This window comes from Saimiri boliviensis, chromosome 8 (assembly GCF_048565385.1).
Source record: "Saimiri boliviensis isolate mSaiBol1 chromosome 8, mSaiBol1.pri, whole genome shotgun sequence".
NCBI classification, from domain to species: Eukaryota; Metazoa; Chordata; class Mammalia; order Primates; family Cebidae; genus Saimiri; species Saimiri boliviensis.
In genome coordinates, this window is record NC_133456.1 from 18,427,381 (window position 1) to 18,447,309 (window position 19,929).

The 19,929-nt window shown below is 43.2% G+C and overlaps 1 protein-coding gene across 3 annotated transcripts in view; it reads right to left on the reverse strand.

The window, feature by feature from the left end:
- Window positions 1–4,184: 4,184 nt before the first annotated feature.
- Window positions 4,185–19,929, reverse strand: part of GASK1A (golgi associated kinase 1A) — a 70,695-nt gene continuing 54,950 nt past the window's right edge. For all 3 annotated transcript variants that reach the window (XM_003926210.4, XM_074404035.1, XM_074404034.1), the window contains exons 3-5: window positions 7,616–7,738; window positions 5,740–5,843; window positions 4,185–5,111 (exon numbers count right to left, since the gene is read on the reverse strand). In XM_003926210.4, coding sequence (XP_003926259.1) covers window positions 4,901–5,111; window positions 5,740–5,843; window positions 7,616–7,738 — 438 coding nt within the window. In that variant the 3' untranslated portion in view covers window positions 4,185–4,900. The remainder of the gene's footprint in view (window positions 5,112–5,739; window positions 5,844–7,615; window positions 7,739–19,929) is intronic.

The following is a 19,929-nucleotide window of genomic DNA, read 5'->3' on the forward strand; positions in this document are numbered from 1 at the left end:
TAACACAGTTCCTGCTGGGTTTCAAGTCTCACCCTTCTACCTACAAGCTGGGTGACCTTGGGTGACCCTATGTACCTCACCTGTAAAATGGAGATAATAATAATCACACCTCCCCATGTGGTGGTTGTGAGGTTAAAAGCTTTGATCCGCATAAACCACCTAACCTAGGGAGCCTGCCCTTCTCCCACCCCCAGGAAGGAAGAGGTCGGCATTGATGGGAATGCTCAGAAATGGTGTCCTTGCCAGGTGGGCTAAGGAGGGAGAGCTGGGCCCTGTGACACAGTGCCACAAGTGGTTGGCATGCGCTGGGCAGACTGAGGGGGACCTCTCCACATCTGCCCACACCCCCCCCTCCCCCGCTGCCATCTGTGCTATTCACATTAGCACACAAACGGGCTTAGTGTAAGCTGGGGCCTTGCTCACTGACAAGAAGTCTGGCTTGGTCTTTTCAAAGAGAAATTCTATACATACATACACATACACACACACCAGGCAAGCCTGCCAGGCAGGTTTCCTCTCTTTTCTTAGGTAGCCACCCCTGCTCCATTTCAGTGTAAAGGAATCCTGCTCACAGGATGTGGCTATTTGCCTGCTCTTCCGGGTGCTAGGCCGCTGCCTTCACCTGCATTACCAGCTAACTTTGTTTAGCCCTCACAGCCAGGCAGTGTGGAAATCAACAAAGACTAGCCAAGGGAGAACAGACAGGGGCTTGCTACGGCAAGGGGGTAAGCACCATCACTTGCATTTGGCAAGGACTCCGAGGCAGGCACGGACTGGGAAAGCTTTATAAGGAGAAAGGGAAGGCTCCAGGTACACCCTGATTGGAGGCTGCTGACATGGGAGACACTGGAAGTGAGCAAACCAGAGGTAGGGCATCCTAAGTGATTGGTTAGGGGAGCATATTTGGCTTTCTCTGATTGATCCTGAGTTGAAAGTCAGGACAAAAATAAGGAAGCTGGCAGTCACTGATTAGGTCCTCACTCTACTGGGCAGATTGTGGTTGGGTCTCTCAGCTGCTTGCCACAGAGGTGGTGGCATAGAGTTTTATTATTATATGTAGTTTGGGCATTGTCCACTTGCATGTTCTGTCTCTCAGTGGCAAGACAGGATGAGATCTGTTTTATTCAAAGGGGCTGGCTAAGTCACAAAGTAGAATGAGTCTCATCCTGATGTGAGAGATCAACTCTGCTTTGCAATGAAATGTTTCCTCGTATTCCTTTCTCCTTGCCATTTTCTAGGATGACAAATGTCTCACTCCCAACTCTGGATGAGTGTAGGTCTACCAGGCAGAAGGCAAAGCAGAAGCTGTTAAACAGAAACTGGTTGAGACCAGGAGGAGCAGCATAACTTGATAAGGGTATCCTTGGAAAGAACTGAGAACACAGGAAGAAGAGAGGAGAAAAGACAAAAAAGTCAAAGTCAGATAAACATTGGTGACCTTAAGAGAAATGCCTGAACTCTCTAAATCCAAACTCCCTTTTTCAAGGGCCTGAGTATTACCCAGGACACGTCTATATTTCTATCTCCACTGAGTATGCCAGGCATGTTGGTTGACTGCAGGCCCCTGCTACCTATCTCCCACACTGGTTTGTAAAAGATCTAGCAAAATGCACAGGGCCCAGATGGTTTTATGGGAGAGTTCTATAAAATTTTTGAGGAATAAATGGTTCTTATTTAAACCGTTACAAAGCATTAAAAATAAAATTCTGAATTTATTTTATGAGGTATGTTTAAATTTAATAGTAAGACAGCCATGGAGTGCCCAAAAAGGAAAACCTTATGAATGTATATGCAAAGATGCTAAAAATAAAATTTGCGAGTTAAATTCTGCAGTTCCCAAAATACTAACATACCTCAGCCAAATAGGTTTATTCTGAGAATATAAAGATTATTCAGAATTAGAAAATAAAGGAGAAAAACTGTATTTCCAGTAGATATTGAAAAGGGCATTTACTAAAATTCAATCCCCATTCTTGATTTTTGAAAAATTCTTTTAGTACGCTAAGAATAAAAAGAAACTTCTATAACTCGATGAAAGATATTTATCAGAAATGATTTCTTTAAACTTGATAATACTTAATAGAAACCACAGACTTGTTCCATTAAAGTCAGGAATAAGATGTGGATGCCTACTATTGTCGCTATTATTAGTCAATTTTCCTCCAGAAAGCTCCCAACCTAAGTAATATAAATAAATGAGAAGAGTATACACACACACACACATGAAATATAAATGTAAAATTATCATTATTTGAGAATATTATTTTTGGAGATAAAAAGAAAAAATAAAAATAAATAAATAAATAAAAATAAAATATTATTTTCTACTTAAAAACTGTTAAGATATGGACCTAAAAGTCTACCTAGAAAAATCTAATCAAGAAAAAGAACTCATTCTCAATAGGAATAAAAATTACAAACTCTCTTTAAAATGAGTTTATTTGTTGAAGAAAACTTTAAAATGTTACTAGAGGCAGAGGGCAGTGGCTCATGCCTGTCATCCCAGCACTTTAAGAGGTTGGGATGGGCAGATGCCTTGAGCTCAAGAGTTCAATACCAGCCTGGGCAATATGGCAAAATCCCACCTCTACAAAACAATACAAAAAATTAGCGGGTCATGGTGGCACACCTGCTGTCCCAGCGACTCAGGCGGCTGAGGTGGGAGGATCACTTGAGCCCAGAAGTTTTAGGCTGCAGTGAGCTGAGATCTCGCCACTACACTCCAGCCTGGGTGACAGAGCAAGACCATGTCTCAATAAACAAAACAATTGTTGCTAGAGATTATCAAAGAACGGGGATTATCAAAGAACACCAAGTCCCTGAATGAGCACACTCAATATTCAAATATGTCAGATTCCCACGATTTATAAATTCAATATAATCACAATCAAAACACCAATGGGATTTTGAGGATAATAGGAAAGGGGTGGCATACTTCATAGACTGACATTATCATATGAAAGACAAATGCACAAAACTAGCAAAGGAAAAAAAAATAAGTAGAATAAAAACATGGGAACTGAGCCCACCAGATAGCAAAATAAACAAATAAATAAATAAAATAAAGTAACTTTAATTAAAACACTATCATACTAATGCAGGAACTGAAAAAAAATATCAGAACAGAGTTCACAAATGGACCTCCATGCATAATGGGAACTTAGGATCTGATAAGAGTATACTTTTACAGCAATAGAGAAAGAATAGACTATGGAATAATGTTACAACTAACTATCTATTTTAGGGGAAATGAAACTTGATTAGATCCATAACTCACACCATTCTCTGCTTAAAACCACATAAAATAAAGTCTTTACATATGAATTTAGAGGGAATCTATATGAAAATATATAATAAATTCTATGTAATATATAAGAAATACTGTATAATACTAGAATAAAACACAGGAGATTATTTCAACATTCTTGAAGCGGTGACAGCCTTTCTAAGAAGGCATGAAACTCAAAAGACTTAAAGGGAAAGTTAAACAAATTTGACTACATGGAAATTAACATTTTACACTTGGCAAAAGACTTTATAAACAAAGTTAAGAGGCAAATGATAGGCTGAAAGAAAACATTTACAACATGTCAACAGAGAAAAGACTGATTACACTCAATAGAGTCAAAGATTTCCAACAAATTAACAACAAAGGGCAAATATCTTAAAAGAAAAGGGCAATGCAGAAAAGAAAATACAAATGTCTGGTAAATAAGTGGAAAGATGACTTCATTCATGATTAAGGAAATGCAGTTTTTAAAATAGGTTTTCCTACTAAATAGACCAAAAAACCCCAAGAAGTCTGAGAATGTCAAGTGTTGCTGAGGGTGTAGAAAAACAATCAGTTCCCTATCCTCTTGGGAGAAATGTAAATTGGCACGACCATTTCAGAGAGCAAGTTGGCAGTTTCTCTCAGAATACTGAATGCCCATACCCTTTGCCCTAGAAATTCTCTTATGGAAATCTAGCTCGCAGAAATACTTGCACGCCACACAATCATGTTCATGGCAGCAATGTCTGCAATTGATGAAAAATTGGAGCTACTTAAATGTTCATGATCATGAGACCAGCTAAATAAAATATGATACATCCCTGCCTTGGAATTTCATGTGGTCACCAATAAAGATCGGGTCCATTCAGATGGCTGGTACAGAATATAGTTAATAAAGTAAAAATATAGAGAGTTGACAAAGAAAGCATGACCACACTTTTATTTTTTAATTTGCATGTACTGTGACCATGAATAATACACACATATACACACCACTAGGGGGTTTGTGGGACTTGTGCTTTTTATCATATGCTTCTATTATTTATGAATTTGTTTTTACTGAGCATGTATTACTTTTAGACTTTTATAATTTTTTAAATTAAAAAACATAACTGAATAAGACTTGAAAATTTAAAATCTATAAAAACAAATGCATTATGTTTCATTTCTTAGGCCTGAGTGTACTTTCAGCCAGAGCAACTCTAGGCTGCAAGTGTAGTTCTATGAAGATGGTACATTTATTAGGTTTGTCTCATGTATTGCATGCAGGCATGCACACATGCCACACACACCTACACACCTCTACACTTCTACACACACACAGCATTCTCCAGCTCTGCATATGCATGTGTGTCACACGTTTTTACAGTATCTTGAGCAGCTCACAGAACATTTTTGAATGTATTTGATAGTATATGGGAATAAACAGCCAGAGCCAAGAAGGCAGAAAGGAATGCATTGAGATTGAAAACCACATGCTACCTCCACCATCCCAGGCGGGTGAAATATCCTGTGACATCCTTGTGCACCTCTGGCTTCTGGCTTTTCCTATATGTCCTCAAGATGAGTGAGTCCAAGAAGATGCAGCCATCAGGATGGATGCTCATTGACTCAGGGCCGTGGTGAGGCTCACGGGTTCTCGTCCCTGAAGAGCGTGAGGTTGTGCTTCCGGATATGTTCCAGCAGCACTTGTCCTCGCCGCTCCAGGGTCTGGAGGACCTGCTTCAGCCCCTGGGCCCCACCTTGGCTTTTCCAGAACACAGGGTCCATCTTCAGTGACTTAAGCAGCATGTTCTGTAGACACCCTGATGTAAGAACCCTCACAGCAGACTCAGGAAACCTGGAGTGAAGGCCCCAGAGCCCCACAACAGAAAGGAAAAGCAACAGTGATCTCAGAAAGTTTCAACAATAGGCGAAGCCAGCTGGCCAGAGCTTGCATAGCTGAGGAACTCTGGCAAAGTCACCCTGCAAACTTCCCAAGCCTGTGCCCGCTATCTCATTAACAGAGGACCCTTTGCCTGGCTCTGCTGTGAAGGCAGGGGATAGACCTTTCAGATGGGTCCCATCCTACACAGAAGCTAGGTGAATAACTTCTGCTATCCCAGGCTCCACTTGGCAAATGCAGGGCTAGAAAAAAATCCTAGGAAGGCAGAGCTGCCTGACAAGAGTGAGCAGGGAGGGATAGACTCTCCCACCTAGAACAAGGGAAGGGCTGGCCTTCCCACACCCCAGCAATGCAGCTAGTATTCTGCAGGCACAGGAGGCCCTCTGGATATAGGGGTAGGCCCTGCAACCGTAACCCTTGTCAGCTTTCCCAGGGCTTTCCACCACCACCTAAAGTTCTGATCCAATAGCTTCTGTCTGATGGACCGTGACTTTCTCAGGGCCACAGTTCAAGGTCCCACGGTTTGCAGCAAGGCCATCATGTCTCAGTCCCGTGAACTTCCACCCAACCCTTTGACTCTCACCCATCTATGCCCTCCAGCAGCCGAAAGTTCAGCTTGTCCTCGGGGTGCTGAAGGTTGCCGGCATTATCGATGTAGACCAGGTGAGATGGATCACTGCTCCGGACCTCAGGGAAGAGGGTGGACAGAGACAGAGGTGGGTAAGGGTGCAGCTATGGCTGGCACCTATGGACTTGTTCAAGATTAAGTAGCTGAGAGCCCTGAGCTGTCAGTTCCCTAGTCCGTCCTAACAGTCCTCACAGCTGAGCACATACTCTATGCTGAGCACTGTGCTAAGTGCTTCCAGGCATCCTCTTAATTAATGCTTCCAGTAACCTTAGGAAGCAGGTACTAGTGTAAGCTCTATTTTATAGAAATGATGGCACCTTCTTTAAGTTAGACAATTTGCACAAAATCACACAGCTAGTAAGTAGCTGGCCTGTTTCAAACCTGGACCCATAGGACTAAGCCACAGCACCATTGCTAAATTGCAAGGCTGAAGGACTGATCCTGTTTTAGTGGCTGAAGGGGTGAGAAGCATGGCTGGGAATCGGCAGGTGCCGCGGTAACCTCCTCGTCAGGTCCATTGGCTGTGCGAGGCATCGCACATGTGCTGCTCACACATGTACACTCACTCACCCCTTTGTGCCACCTGTGATTGTGCCCTGGGCATCCCCAAGCACCAGTGAGAGCACACAGTGTCTTTTATCCTCAAAAGCCACTGACCATACTCTGTTTCTACAGAAGAGTTTAGCAGCTCCTAAACCTTTTCAAAACTAAAATCAGCACCAGAGAATTCTTTAGTACCTTAAAGAATATGGTGTGATTGTGAATGATAGGCCATCTCTCCTGGCCCCCACTCCCATGCACACACTCCATTCCCACATCGTCTCCGAAAGTCCATGGGCATTTCCCACAATCCTCTCCAATGGCCTAGGCTTAAGCTATGAGCCTCTGTTTCCAGGACCTTAGCTTCCCCTCTCTCTGCCTCTTCTCCTTTCGCACGCCACTCCACATGTCAGGATCACCTTTTCCTCAAAGGGTGATTCTTTCCTCTGGAAACTGCTGTCCTAAAAGGTCTGTGAAAAGTCTGCTCACCAGGGGTAAACAACAGCAACTAAAGTTTTGCCTGTCCAGGGGATGCTTACCTTTGACCAGGGAAAAGGAGAGATGGCTCTGGAGGCAGGGGAGGAGAATTCCCAGTACCACCACTGGGCAATCCTGGCATCCGGGTGATGTGGCTGGCCTGAGGCCCAGCCCTGGACACCAGGCTGACAGCTCCCCTCCAAGAGCAAAGGGAGGCTGCGAGGACACTGTGCTTCATTGCAGGACAACATAGAGAAACCCTTCCCTGGGGGAAGCACCTTGCTTCTTATGCAGAAGAAGTGGCTATTCTACCCTCTCCAATGGCCTTAGCACATTGCTTCCCACCCTAGACTCTAGTTTCGATGGGAGCAGCACCAGCCTGTGAGCCACTGGGGTCTTGGGTTCATGCCCTAATGCTGCTACCACATAGCCCTGGAGATTCCTTTCCCTCCAGACTGCAATTCCTCATTTACTGGCACAGTGAGGATGCTGACTAGACACACCATTCTCGAACTCTACTTCCAGGAGCCCCAGTTGTTCCCTGGAGTCTCTTAGGGGCAGTGGAGACAGTGAAAACAGGGCTCCAGCCTGCACCCCACACGCCACCTCAGAGACTTTCTTAAAGCTCCATTTTGTCAGTTTTATATATTGCAGCCTCCTGGAAATATTCAAACAACTGGTTCTGCTGCTAAAAAGAACAAGACTGGGAAACCCCAGTATCGGATGATCTCTGAAACTGGCTAACAGCAACTTCTGAAGGAGACAGGAAGACCCAGGTCTGGGGTGACAAGGGGATGGTGTGGAGGAGACATACCAGGATGTGGACCAGCCGCAGCTCAGCCGGGTTCCGGCACTTATCTCGGAGCCCCTCTTCCACACAGGGGTCTGAGGGCTCAGGCTCGAAGCCACAACAGTAGCGATCCAAGCGGTCGTGGACCTGTGGAGACACCCAGCCTTTGGTGGGGTGCAGCAGGGGGCCTGCCTCCACCAGGTACAGCATGGAGGCCACCAGACCTGCTGTTCCCTACATGACCCTGGGGCCACAGCAGGGGTGACCTTCAGTGGTTCTCTGTGCTGGTCATTACTAAATGGGGCTTCTGCTTTCCTCCTCTAGCCAGCTCACTCTGCACACCAGGAGTTGTTTACTCATGCCTTAGGCCAGTGTAGATTTTCACCCACTGCCCACAGCTTAACCTACATCTTTGCTCTTGAGCTCTAGCATGGCACCACTGGGGCTCTGAATGCTGACTGTCTGCTTGTCTACTTCAGGAGACTCCAAATCACTCTATTTTTTCTTTAAGCAGCAAATGCTACATTAGGGATTCCTCCCTTCTTTAGAGGTGCAAGTCCTTTAATGATCATCTCAACAGCTCCAAGTGGACAGCTCTTTCACCCTGCAGCAGGCCTGAATCAAGCCGGGGAAGGATGAGGGCATTCTTAATGTGGTGTGCGGTCAGTTCTCAAGAGCTTTGCTACCCTTCCCCTGCATAGACACATACAGATGACACCCACAGCATTTTAGAGTGGATCAGAGGATTCCTAGAATCACGCTTCCCACTCACTTGCTTCAAGGATGCTTTCTTCAAAAGGAAAGAGTCACACACTGCAAGTCAGCAATAGGAAGAATCGTGGGTCTGCCCCAGCCCTGACCTACATGAGGATAGGATCTACTGTGAGCATCTAGGACAAAGAGATTGAGGATGGAGAGACATACAAGCGGAAGTGGTAGAGTCCTCTGAGGACAGTTAGGGAAGGGCTTGCTGTGGGGAGAAAGACAGGAAAAGGAGAATAGTTGAAGTAAGGAGATGGTTTGGAGAAGGCTTGGGAGATGCTAGTAAGTGGATGAAAGATGAAATGAGGGTAGCTGAGCAGCAGGAAATCACCAACACACACACGACGTGTGAGCCAGGGAAAACTCATTCTCTTTTCCTTTTACAAAGGAAACTTGGTTTGAATAATACCTTGATGAGTGCTTAGGATAGATGGTGAAATCCCAGGAGGTCTGGATGTGGAGGACTTGCTTTTCATGGGACAAGAAGAAAAGTTAGTTTCTTGCTGTGGAAGGGGGAAGACAGAGGAACAGAGACAGTGAAGGGAAGCAGGCAGCAGCAGGAGGCTGGGGCTGTGAGATGTGCCCTCCTGTTAGTTCTCTATCCTTCAGTAAAGCTGTCGCTCTTGTGAAATGTGTGGTGGATACTGAGCTTTGAGTTCAGGTTTGGTGTAGGGCAAGTCAAGGTAGTGCTCATGGCATGTGAAAGAGAAGGAGTCCATCCACTACTTGGGATTTGTCCAAATACTAGGATGGGCTCCAGACTTCACAGATTATGGCACCAGGGGTTTTAGTCATTTTCTTAAATCTTCCAGGTGGGGATGAAAGTCAGTGAAGAGGCCTTGAGGACTTCTGGGCTCTACCAATCAGGACAGTGAATCACATAGGTACCTAACACTCAGGCTGCAAAATGTACTAAGTTCCTGAAAGAGCCTGATTTCGGGAAGACCTGGATTGGACATTCTGATCTCATCTTTGCAAAATGGCCAGTCTAATTAGAAAGCCTGGGAATACCACTGAAAAGGAAGACATCAGCCTGGGAACCTGGAAACCCAGTATGAAGGGAGCAAAGCAGACCTCATTTCAAGAAAATTGTCATTGTTTGACCTGTATGGTGATTCCCTAGTAAACACCACTGAAAGGCATGGATTTTTTGGTTGCCCAGTGCTAAAAGCCTTTTCCTAAAAGGGTAGAGGACATTTTTTGAAAACATTTACTGGCAAATGTTTCAGCAGCATGGCTGTCTGAGGCAAATGGATCATGGTTAGGACAAACAATAGATTAACCAAAAAGCTTTAAAAGGAAAAGATATGAAATGAAATGTCCAAGGGGCTGTCAAAAGCTCCAATATGTTCTTGGAAATCTGCAAGACCACATACACATGTGTAGGACTATGCACATGTTCAGGAAAAAACTGAAAAGACCCTAAGCTCTTACTTCTCGCTGACCTTGAGATTGTACAAGCATGAGTGAAGGCAAAAGCAGATTTGTCAATTGCATAGATACGTGTTAGAGATGCCTCAACAGACACAGAGCCCCTTGGCAAAGAGTAGGAGACTTATTGGCTTCAGAAATTCATGAAAATCTCCTGCTTAGTCATCAGCTGATCACTGAACTAACTGAGCAGAACAAGCAAATAACAAAGAAAATAACTACAAACAAAAATAACTACAACAAAGAGCAACAACAAAAATCCTGGGGAAAAGAATAATCTGATTTTCAGGGTGGCTACCTTATATTATTTAAATACTCTGTTTTCAACAACAACAAAAAATGAGACAGTAAAAGAAACAAATATGGCCAATATGCATCAAAAAAAGCAATCTATCAAAATTGTTGCTGAGGAAGCCCAGATGTTGGAGAAAAAATTTAAATTCGCTGTTTAAAATATGTTCAAAGAACTAAAGGAAACCAGGCCTAGAGAAGTAAAGTATGAGAATGTTACCTCACCATAAAGACTGCATCAATAATGAGATAGAAATTATAAAGAGAAACCAAATATAAATCATGGAGCTGAAAAGTACAATAACTTCTAAAAAATTCACTGAGAGGATCAACAGAAATTATGAGCAGGCAGAGGAATGAATCAGACAACCTGAAGATAGGTCAACTGAGATTATTAAGTATAAGGAATAAGAAAAAAAATGAAAATAAACAATGCCTCCGAGACTCATGTAACACCATTAAGTGTATCAATATATGTATAAGAGAAGTGTTAGAAGGAAAGAAGGAAGGTATGAAAATAATATTAGAACAATTCATGTCCAAAACCTCCCCAAATTTGGTGAAAAGCATTGATCTACACATCCAAGAGGTCCAGTGAACTCCAGTAAGATAAACTGAAAGAGACCTACACCTAGCATAAAACTGTCAAAAGCCAAAGATAGAGAGAATCTTAAAAGCAGAAGGCGGGAGGTCACTCATCACATAAAAATGATTCTTTCAAAGAGTAATTTGATATCAGATTTATCAAAAACCATGGAGGCCAGAAGGCAGAGGAATAATATTCAAAGTGTTTAAATTAAATTTTAAAAAAAGAGAGTCTGTCAACTAAGAATTTTATATACAGCAAAACTATCCTTCAAAAATTAAGGAGAAATTAAGACATTAACAAAACAACAGCAGAGTTTATTGTCAGCAAGGCTGTTCTACAAGAAATACTGAAAGGAGGCCTTCAGGCTGAATGAAAGGAAACTAAGTAGTAACCTCAATTAATATCAAGAACTAAAAAGCTCTGTTCAAGGTAACTACATAGATAAATATAAAAGACAGTATAAATGTATTTTTTCAATCTGGACTTCTTTTTTTCCCCTCTGATTAAAAAGAAAAACTACTTAAAGCAATAATTATAATCTATGCTGATGGGCAAAAAATGTATAAAGACGTAATCTGTGACAAGAATAGCATAAAAATGGGAGGGGGGCAGATTTACATAGAAGGAAAGTCTTTTTACACTATTGAAATTAAATTTCTGGTAATCTGACCTAAATTGTTATAAATCAAGATGTTAATGGTATTCCCAGGGCAACCATGAGAAAATAACTACAGTTCTAGTCACCAAAAAACCTCACAAAACCAGATGTCAAGAAATTAGACAGCATTCAATAGTCCCAAGTACTGTCCCCAAACATTATTTTCTCTATTTTTACAGTTAAACATGGAGAATTCACACCTCAGGTCTAGACAGGCTGAGGGCATTTCTGTGAGGCTACATTAGGTAGCCGTAGAACAAATGCATTAAATACATCCACTGATTCTAGTAAAAAAGCAAGTTTAGCCCAAAGGCCAATGCACGAAGCCCAGAAGATTGGTCCAGCTTGGCAAAGAACCACGGCCCTGTTCATGCAATGAGCCTATTGGCAAGACCTCCTGAGAAGGACTCTCTTTACTCCTTTGGCCTCCTGAACTTTGGGTAACCAATACCTAATTTTCCTTCTTTCCTGTAATACCCGATTATGAAAAATTTCAAGCATACAGCAAATTTGAAATAATTTTATGGTGAATACCCATATACCCATCACCAAAAATCTACCATGAATATTTTATTATACTTTATGACATATATAACCATCTATACATCCCTATTTCCATCCATTAAGTCATCTTATGTCTTATTTTTTATGCATTTCAAAGTAAGTTGCAGACATCAGAAATTTCCTCCTAAATTTTCCCATAAATATGTTGGGATTTGTCCAAATCCTAGGAAGGGCTCTAGACCCCACAGGTTATAGGACCACTCATTAGATTTCCTGGTTTTCCTATAAAAGAACCAATCTTTTCTACTAGAAACAGTCTGGTGGCATCATCAATCCAAGTACCCTGCACACCCAGCCATGAAGTGAGGATGGGGTCCAAGCTTCCCTAACAATATACCCTCCATCCTTACCCTGACCCTCCAGGCTTCCCAGGCTTCCCTTTTTATTCCATTCCCTGAAGTCCTTAATGTCTTACCAAATATAGATTCTTCTATTGCTTGTTAACCAGAGTTAATCTCTGTCGCTTGGACCCAAACTCCCTCCGAGTAATGTACCCCCTGAATTTTTCTTCTTCCAGGTTAAACACACTTAGATTTTGAAACTATGGTAGATGCTTTTGATGTCCCACACCCATGAACCTGGGATTCACCTACAGAAGGTCCCAACCATACAGTCCCCATATGTAGAGGTACTCTTGCCCATAACAGGCTTGACCCACCCATGCAACAGGCTGAAAGTGCTAGAAAATCAGTGCTCCCAGGAGCAAGCTTCAACCATTGACTTATGGCAATTAGTGTACAAATATCATAGCCCCTCACCTCCCAGTGGAATGACACCCTACAGCAGCATTCTACACAGTCTGTCAAGGGTCCTCATCTGGGTTCAGCTTCACTTGCTCATAGTGGCAGCCTGCTCTTTACTGTACTCTCCACTGGCTTTTCTTCCTTCCCTGTTTCACTTCCCCCTTTGCTCACCAGGTTTCCTAGGACCACCTCCTAAATAAATTGCTCTGTCCAAATCCTAGTCTCAGGGTCTCTTTTTGGGGAACTGAAACCTAGATAGAAACCCCTCACAGTCCCTATTGCTGTCATGTAACCAGGCTCTTGGTCAACATTCTTGTCATACTTTAGTGCCTAGCATTGGACACAACAGCTGAGAATCAAGTTATAGAGCAGCACAGAAACATCACCTCCCTGATTCCAGATGCTAAGACTGGATTAGCATCTTTGCCAATCTTTTCATATTGTTGACATCTATTGTGCATGCCCAGAACTAGCAAGTCTCTGTCTCATATGTGTCCATTCAGCCAGGGCTTCATTAATCTGCATTTATACCACTGACTCACAGGCCCTTGGTAAAAGACTTTGCATTTAACATTATTCCATTTCCTCCTTTAATCTTCTGGGGGTCTCAGGGTGGAAAGGATAGCTGCTGGCTAGCAGGCTCACTGCCTGGGGGTCAGAGAGTTGCAGCATGGTTAGAGGCAGGAGGAGAGCCAACTCCCCTTCCCATACCCCAACATCTCTCTCCTAGGAGGGCAGCAGGTTGGTCCCATTCTGACTGGCTGGCTGTTGAAGAATTTGGTGAGGCTTTGGGGAGGTCAGTGTGTGGAAAATGAGGGAGTTACTCAGCACTGACTCACCCTCCTCTGAAGACTCACCTTGCTGTGCTCCTTGCCTTTCCACATAAATCTCATGAGAACTCTCTATCACAAGAACATCATTGAGGAAACCACCCCCATGATTCAATTACCTCCACTTGGTCTCTTCTGGCATCTTCCCTGGAAGCCCCTGGGAGGGAACATCTAGACTGCTTCATTTGCCCCAGTCCCAAGGTCAGAAGTCTCAGCACCATCTTTCGAAGCCAGTGAATAAATCAGCTGATGGGCTTTGAGGAGCTGAATTGAGAAGGGCTATAGCTTATCTAAAAAGACATCTGTAGATCCTCTTAAATATTAAACATCAACCCAAAACTCAGCACCCATTAAAAGATGAATCTACCACAGCAAAGTAGCTTCTGACCAAGAAAGCTAAAATGAATCACCATTGGAACACTGTCACAAAATGTCCCCATTTTAATAGTTTGGGGGGCAAATGTGCTGACCTCTTCCACAGATACCCAAAAGGCATTTGATAAAATTACACATCCACTCCTGACAATGAAATTCTTTTCTGTTTTTGTTTTCTTTTGAGACACGGTCTGGCTCTGTCATCCAGTCTGGAGTACAATGGTGTGATCACAGCTCACTGCAACCTCCACCTCCAGGGCCCAAGAGATCCTTCCCCTTCAGCCTCCTGAGTAGCTGGAACTACAGGTGCATGCCATCATGGTTGGCTAGTTTTTAATTATTTTTGTAGAGACAAGGTCTCCCTCTGTTGACCAGGCTGGTCTTGAGCTCAAGCAATCCTGGGGCTCGAGCAGTCCTCCCACCTGGCCCACTCAAAGTTCTGGGGTTGCAGGCATAAAGCCACTGCACCTTGTCTGAAAACTCTTAATAAAGTAGGAATAATGAATAGTTCATCATCTCTTCAATGAAAAGCCAGCATGGTATTTAACGGTGAAACACTAGAAATTGTCCCAAATCAGTAATAAATACGTCATGTCTCTGGGGCCAAGACTCAGGTTCCTCAAGCAGTGCCTGATCTGGGTCTGGTAGAGTTCAGAAGAGCCACCTGCTATCCCTGGTGGCTCAAGACCCCATCACAGGGACCCTTCCCCAAACTGGGAACAGCCACAGGCCTGGGGCCTTCAGGGTGGAAAGTGTTGGGATTACAGGCATATGAGCCACTGCACCTGGCCTGAAAACACTTAATAAACCAGGAACAATGAATAGTTCATCACTTCTTCAGTCAAAAGCAAGCATAATATTTGGGACTAGAAATTGTTCCAAATCTATAAGAAACATGTCATGTCTATAATTCCATTAATATTTATCATTGCTCTGCGGCACCAGCAAATGTAATAAAGTAAGAGTAAGAAAGGAGACGAAATGAAAAGATAGAATCCCATTTGTTACAGATGAAATGATGGTATGCAGGGGAAGCCCAAGAGGATAAACAGAGCAACTGTTACAAGCAAGATGAAGTAAGAAGGTGGACTGTGGCAAAATTAATATGCAGAAAAAATAGCCTTCATATGGACAAAGAGCTACCAGCTAGAACATGTAATGAAAGAAAATATCCTATTTCCAATGGCCACAAGAAGATAAAATACCCGGGAATAACCCAACCTGAAAGTGAAGACCCAGCTGAAGAAAACATCAAAATGCTTCTGAAGAACAGGAACAGATGGAGAGACATAACCTGTTCTTGGCTAGAGTGACTATATTTCAGAATGTAAGTGCTCTCTATATTAATCCACAAAAGCTTAATTTGATTTCAAGAAAATCCCAAAAGAATCTGGGAAGGGGAAGGAAGTAACAAGCTGACTCTAAGTTTCATATGAAAAAAAGTATACAAGAATATCTAGAAAATTCTTTTAAAAAGAGCAGTGAGAAGGACCAAGCCCTACTAGTTATTAACATAAAATATAAAGCTTAGGAATTCAAACAGCATGACTCTGGCATATAAATAGACCCTTTTCTGGAACAGAAAAAAGTCTAGAAATAAACCTGTATACATATGGAAACTGGCTTTACAGCAAAGGTAGCCTTTCATGTTGAGAGAAAGATTGATTATTCAACAAATGGCACTGTGGGACATTTGGGTTGCATTCTGAAAAAAAAAAAAATAGTTGTTTTATACCTTATCCCTTACTCCAAAATAACTTCCAGATGGATCAAAGATATATCAAAACCATGAGAGAATTTTAAAAATAACCCTGAAATGAGAATAGCCTTTTAAAATATAACACACGAACCTAGAAATCAGAGAAAAGCTTGATCATTTTAACAATGTACATTTTTAAAACTTCCTGCACGGCAAAAAGACTATAAATAAAGCTTAATGACAATTGAATCTAAGGAAAATATTATATACTACAATGGAAAACAAAGGGCTAAGTTCCTTTACCTATAAAAATCTCTTGAAATCATTAGGAAAAAGACCAAGGACCCAACAGAAAATGGGGCAAAGAACCTGGATGGAGCTGGAAGCCACAGTCCTAAGCAAACTAACGCAGGAACAGACAACCAAATTCTGCATTTTCTCACTTAGAAGTGGGGGCTAAACATTGAGTACACATGGACACAAAGAAAGGAATCACAGGGGCTGCACAAAGAAGGGAACATCAGTCACAGGGACCTACTTGAAGGTGGAGGGAGAGGATGGAAGAACTGCCTATCAAGTACCATGCTGAGTACCTGAGTGACAAAATAATCTGTACACCAAACAGCCGTGACACAAAATTTACCTGTATAACAAACCTGCAAATGTACCCCTGAACCTAAAGTAAAAGTCTAAATAAATAAATAAATAAATAAAACCTACCTGGTGGCAGATTGTGCTGCTAGTAAGAAAAATAGATACTTAAAAAAGGAAAATGGGGCAAAGAATATGGATAGTATTTTTGTCTTTTGTTTTAAAAGGCTTTTAAACAGAGGCGGGGCTAGGATGAGACCAAAAAAAGTATCAAAAGAGGTACTCACATTTCGTGTTGTGCACATGGAGGGTCAGCACCGAAGAGCGAGCATGCTCTTAATTTTTTGCACCTTGGAAACCTCCCTTGCTGTTTTCTATTGCTGTGTTAAGAAATTACCACGAGCTCAGTGGCTTAAAAGAACATATGTATGATTTCAGTTTCTGTGGGGTCAGGAGACTATTACACTTTTGCTAGGTTTTCTGCTCAGGGTCTCCCCAGGCTACAATCAAGGTATGGACCAGGACCATCTCAGTCTAGCTCAGGGTCCTCTCCTAAGCTATTCAGATTGGAGGACTGAGGTCCTCAGGGTTGCCAGGGTCCTCCTAGATGTCTCCTCTCCCCATGGTGAGTTCATAATGTGGCTGTTTACTTTTTTCCTTGAGGCCAGCAGAAGACTCTCTCTGGGGCTTCACCTTCTTTAAAGATTAGGTCAGGCCCACCCAGGATAAGCTCCAATTTGATTAACTCAAAGTTAACTGATTAGTAGGCTAATCGCTGGAGTAATATTTCTTCCTATTTGAAACTGGCCCAGTTTTCCAACCAGCTGGATGCCCACAGAACTGAAGCTTAAGAAACTTACATTTGTACAGCGAAATGTATTGACTGCTTGTCGACCCACTCCTCTTCCTTACCCTCTGGAATTCCCGCTTTCCCCCATGTGGTTACGATGACGCTAGACCACCTGCTGCCTGTTAACCAATTCCTCTTCCTTGTGCCTCCTGTTTTCCTTCCTGGCTATATAAACTCTTAACTTTGGTCAGGGAGGAAGGATGGATTTGAGGTTTGGTGCTCTGTCTCTCTGGCTAGCATCACCTGTAGAATAATAAAGCCCTCAGCTGGGTGTGGTGGCTCACACCTGTAATCCCAGCACTTTGGGAGGCTGAGGAGGGCAGATCACCTGAAGTCGGGAGTTTGAGACCTGCCTGACCAACATGGAGAAACCCCGTCTCTACTAAAAAATACAAAATTAGCCAGTGTTGTGCAAATGGAGGGTCAGCACCGAAGAGTGAGCACACCTACAGGTGGTGATGCACACCTGTAACCCCAACTACTTGGGAGGCTGAGGCAGGAGAATCACTTGAACCCGGGAGGTGGAGGTGGCAGTGAGCCGAGATTGTGCCATTGCACTCCAGCCTGGGCAACAAGAGCGAAACTCCATCTCAAATAATAATAATAAAACCTTCTTCTCTGGCAACACTTGTCTCAATGACTGGCTTTCTGTGAGGCAAGCAGTGGGACGTAGACTGAAACCCTGGTGTTCAATAACAAAGTTTGGTTCCCTGACCAGGAACGCCTTGCTTGTGGTTAGCTGCCACAGGCTGGGAGAGTTTCAGAAGCCCTCCTAACCTGCTGCCTGACTATATTTTGCATTCCTGATTGTATAGGAAGATTTTGAAAGTTGATATGTGCATTTAGACAAGTGAGTGGCTTTTATGGGTACCAGACAGCAGGATTGGCTCCTCTCAATTTGGGAGCTGAAGAATTTCCATTTGCAGGTTGAACAAGCCCAAACAACGGAGAGAGGAAAGCATCCTGATTGTTTCAGGATGCTTTCCTTGGCAGGCTTGTTGGCTGTTGCAACGGTTGAATTGTATTTTAGTGAGTGAGTGAGTATGTGTGTGTTTGTGTGTGTGTGTGTCTGTCTGTCAAGGCAGTCATGGGAGGTCAAGGTTCGATGCCAGAGTGCAGCCCGCTTGGGTGCACTCTTCAGGGCTGGTCTGAATGTAGTTGTGAGCTGATGGAGCCAGGGAACGTCTACAGCCACAGCATCCTGAATGTGCCCGATCTCATCTGATCTCATTAGTACATGATGTTCTTCTGTAGTGCTGTTTGGCCCCAGTGTTCTCTGGAGTCAGGAGCATGGACTGCCAAAAAAAAACAAGCTGCCATAGAAACCCAAAATTTTGGTTCACAACATTGATTGTATTACATATCGGGGCAAACAAAGTTTAGCCACGTGAATGTGTTCATAAACAGGTGAGATCGTATTGCTACCTCATGGCTAAAATTCTGATGTAAAAGCTATTAGATCTTGCCAGGCATGGTGGCTCATCCCTATAATCCCAGCACTTTGGGAGGCCAAGGCAGGCAGATTGCTTGAGCCCAAGAGTTCCAAACCAGCCAGGACAACATGCCAAACCCTGTCTCCACAAAAAATTTTAAAATTAGCTGGGCATGATGGCACACACCTGTGGCCCCAGCCACTCAGGAGGCTGAGGTAGGTGGATCAATTGAGTGCAGGAGGTCGAGACTGCAGTGAGCTGTGATGGTGCCACTGTACTCCAGCCTGGGCAACAGAGTGAGACACTGCCTCAAAACACAAAACAAATATCAAGAAATGCTAAATGCTATTGGATCTGTGTGTGTGTGTGTGTGTGTGTGTGTGTGTGTGTGTGTGTGTGTGTGTATGTGTGTGTGTGCATGTTTTGACGTATTTACATATATATTGTATCCACCAAATTGGATTATAAATACAAGAATGCTCATAAACAAGTCCAAGTTTTTCAAGTCCATGTGACCTAAATAAATCTTTTAACAAACAAATTGGCCCTACGATTATTGGTAAAATAAAAATAGAAATGGCTTTGGGATTGTCAGCATACACTTTTGATTGGGTTTTATATTTGCCTCTGTTAGATATTTTGAGGTGTCAAGGTTTATCACAGAAGGTTATAAAACTATAATAAACCCAGCCACAACAAAATGATCTTTGTGTGAAATTTTTTTCAGCCTTGGCCCTCAGAATGAGAGCAGACCTGAACCCCACCCACAGCTTGCAGCCCAGCTCAATTGAACCCAACTGACCCACAGATCCTGGAGCAAGAATAAAGAACTGGCATTTTAAAGCACTGAGTTTTGGGGAGGTTTGTTACACAGTGTTATTTCAGCAATCACTAACTAATACTAAGTGTTTTGGGAAGCATAGTTACACTTTATGGGGTGTATAAGAGATGTATGTGTGTACAGTGCTTGTGCTTTGTGCCTAAGTAAATGGGATGTGGTGATGTACACAGAAAAACAAGGTTTATGAAGGATGAAACCAAACAAAGGAGCAAGCAGACCTACCCCAGAGTGAGCTCTATGCAATTTGTACCAAGACCCAGGTCAGAAGGTTCCTGTGCAGGAAAACCCACATTCTATAGCCCTGCCTCTCTCTGACTTGCCAGTGGTTTCTAGGAAGGTGGCATTAGCCAGACAGAGAGTATTTGACTTGACTGGCATTCAGCAAACCAGGGAAGAGGTGGCATGAGCCCAGTGGAGTCATGTTTGCCCACACAACCAACCTGTGTGTGCCTTGGCTACAGAGACTTGTCCCCACAGCAGGGCTTGGCAGCTGAGGAAGAGTCCCACACTACAACCCTGGAAGGTGAACAGAGGGCCTCTGTCTGGAGCAGAAAGCAGCTGTGAGAACATCAGCTGGACTGGGGCTTTGCAAGGAGCTGTGCCTCAGAGATCAAAGCCCCAGGATGTCCCTGCAAGCATCCCCTTTTCCTGCCCTTGTTCATGGCCAACTGAATCCAGGCT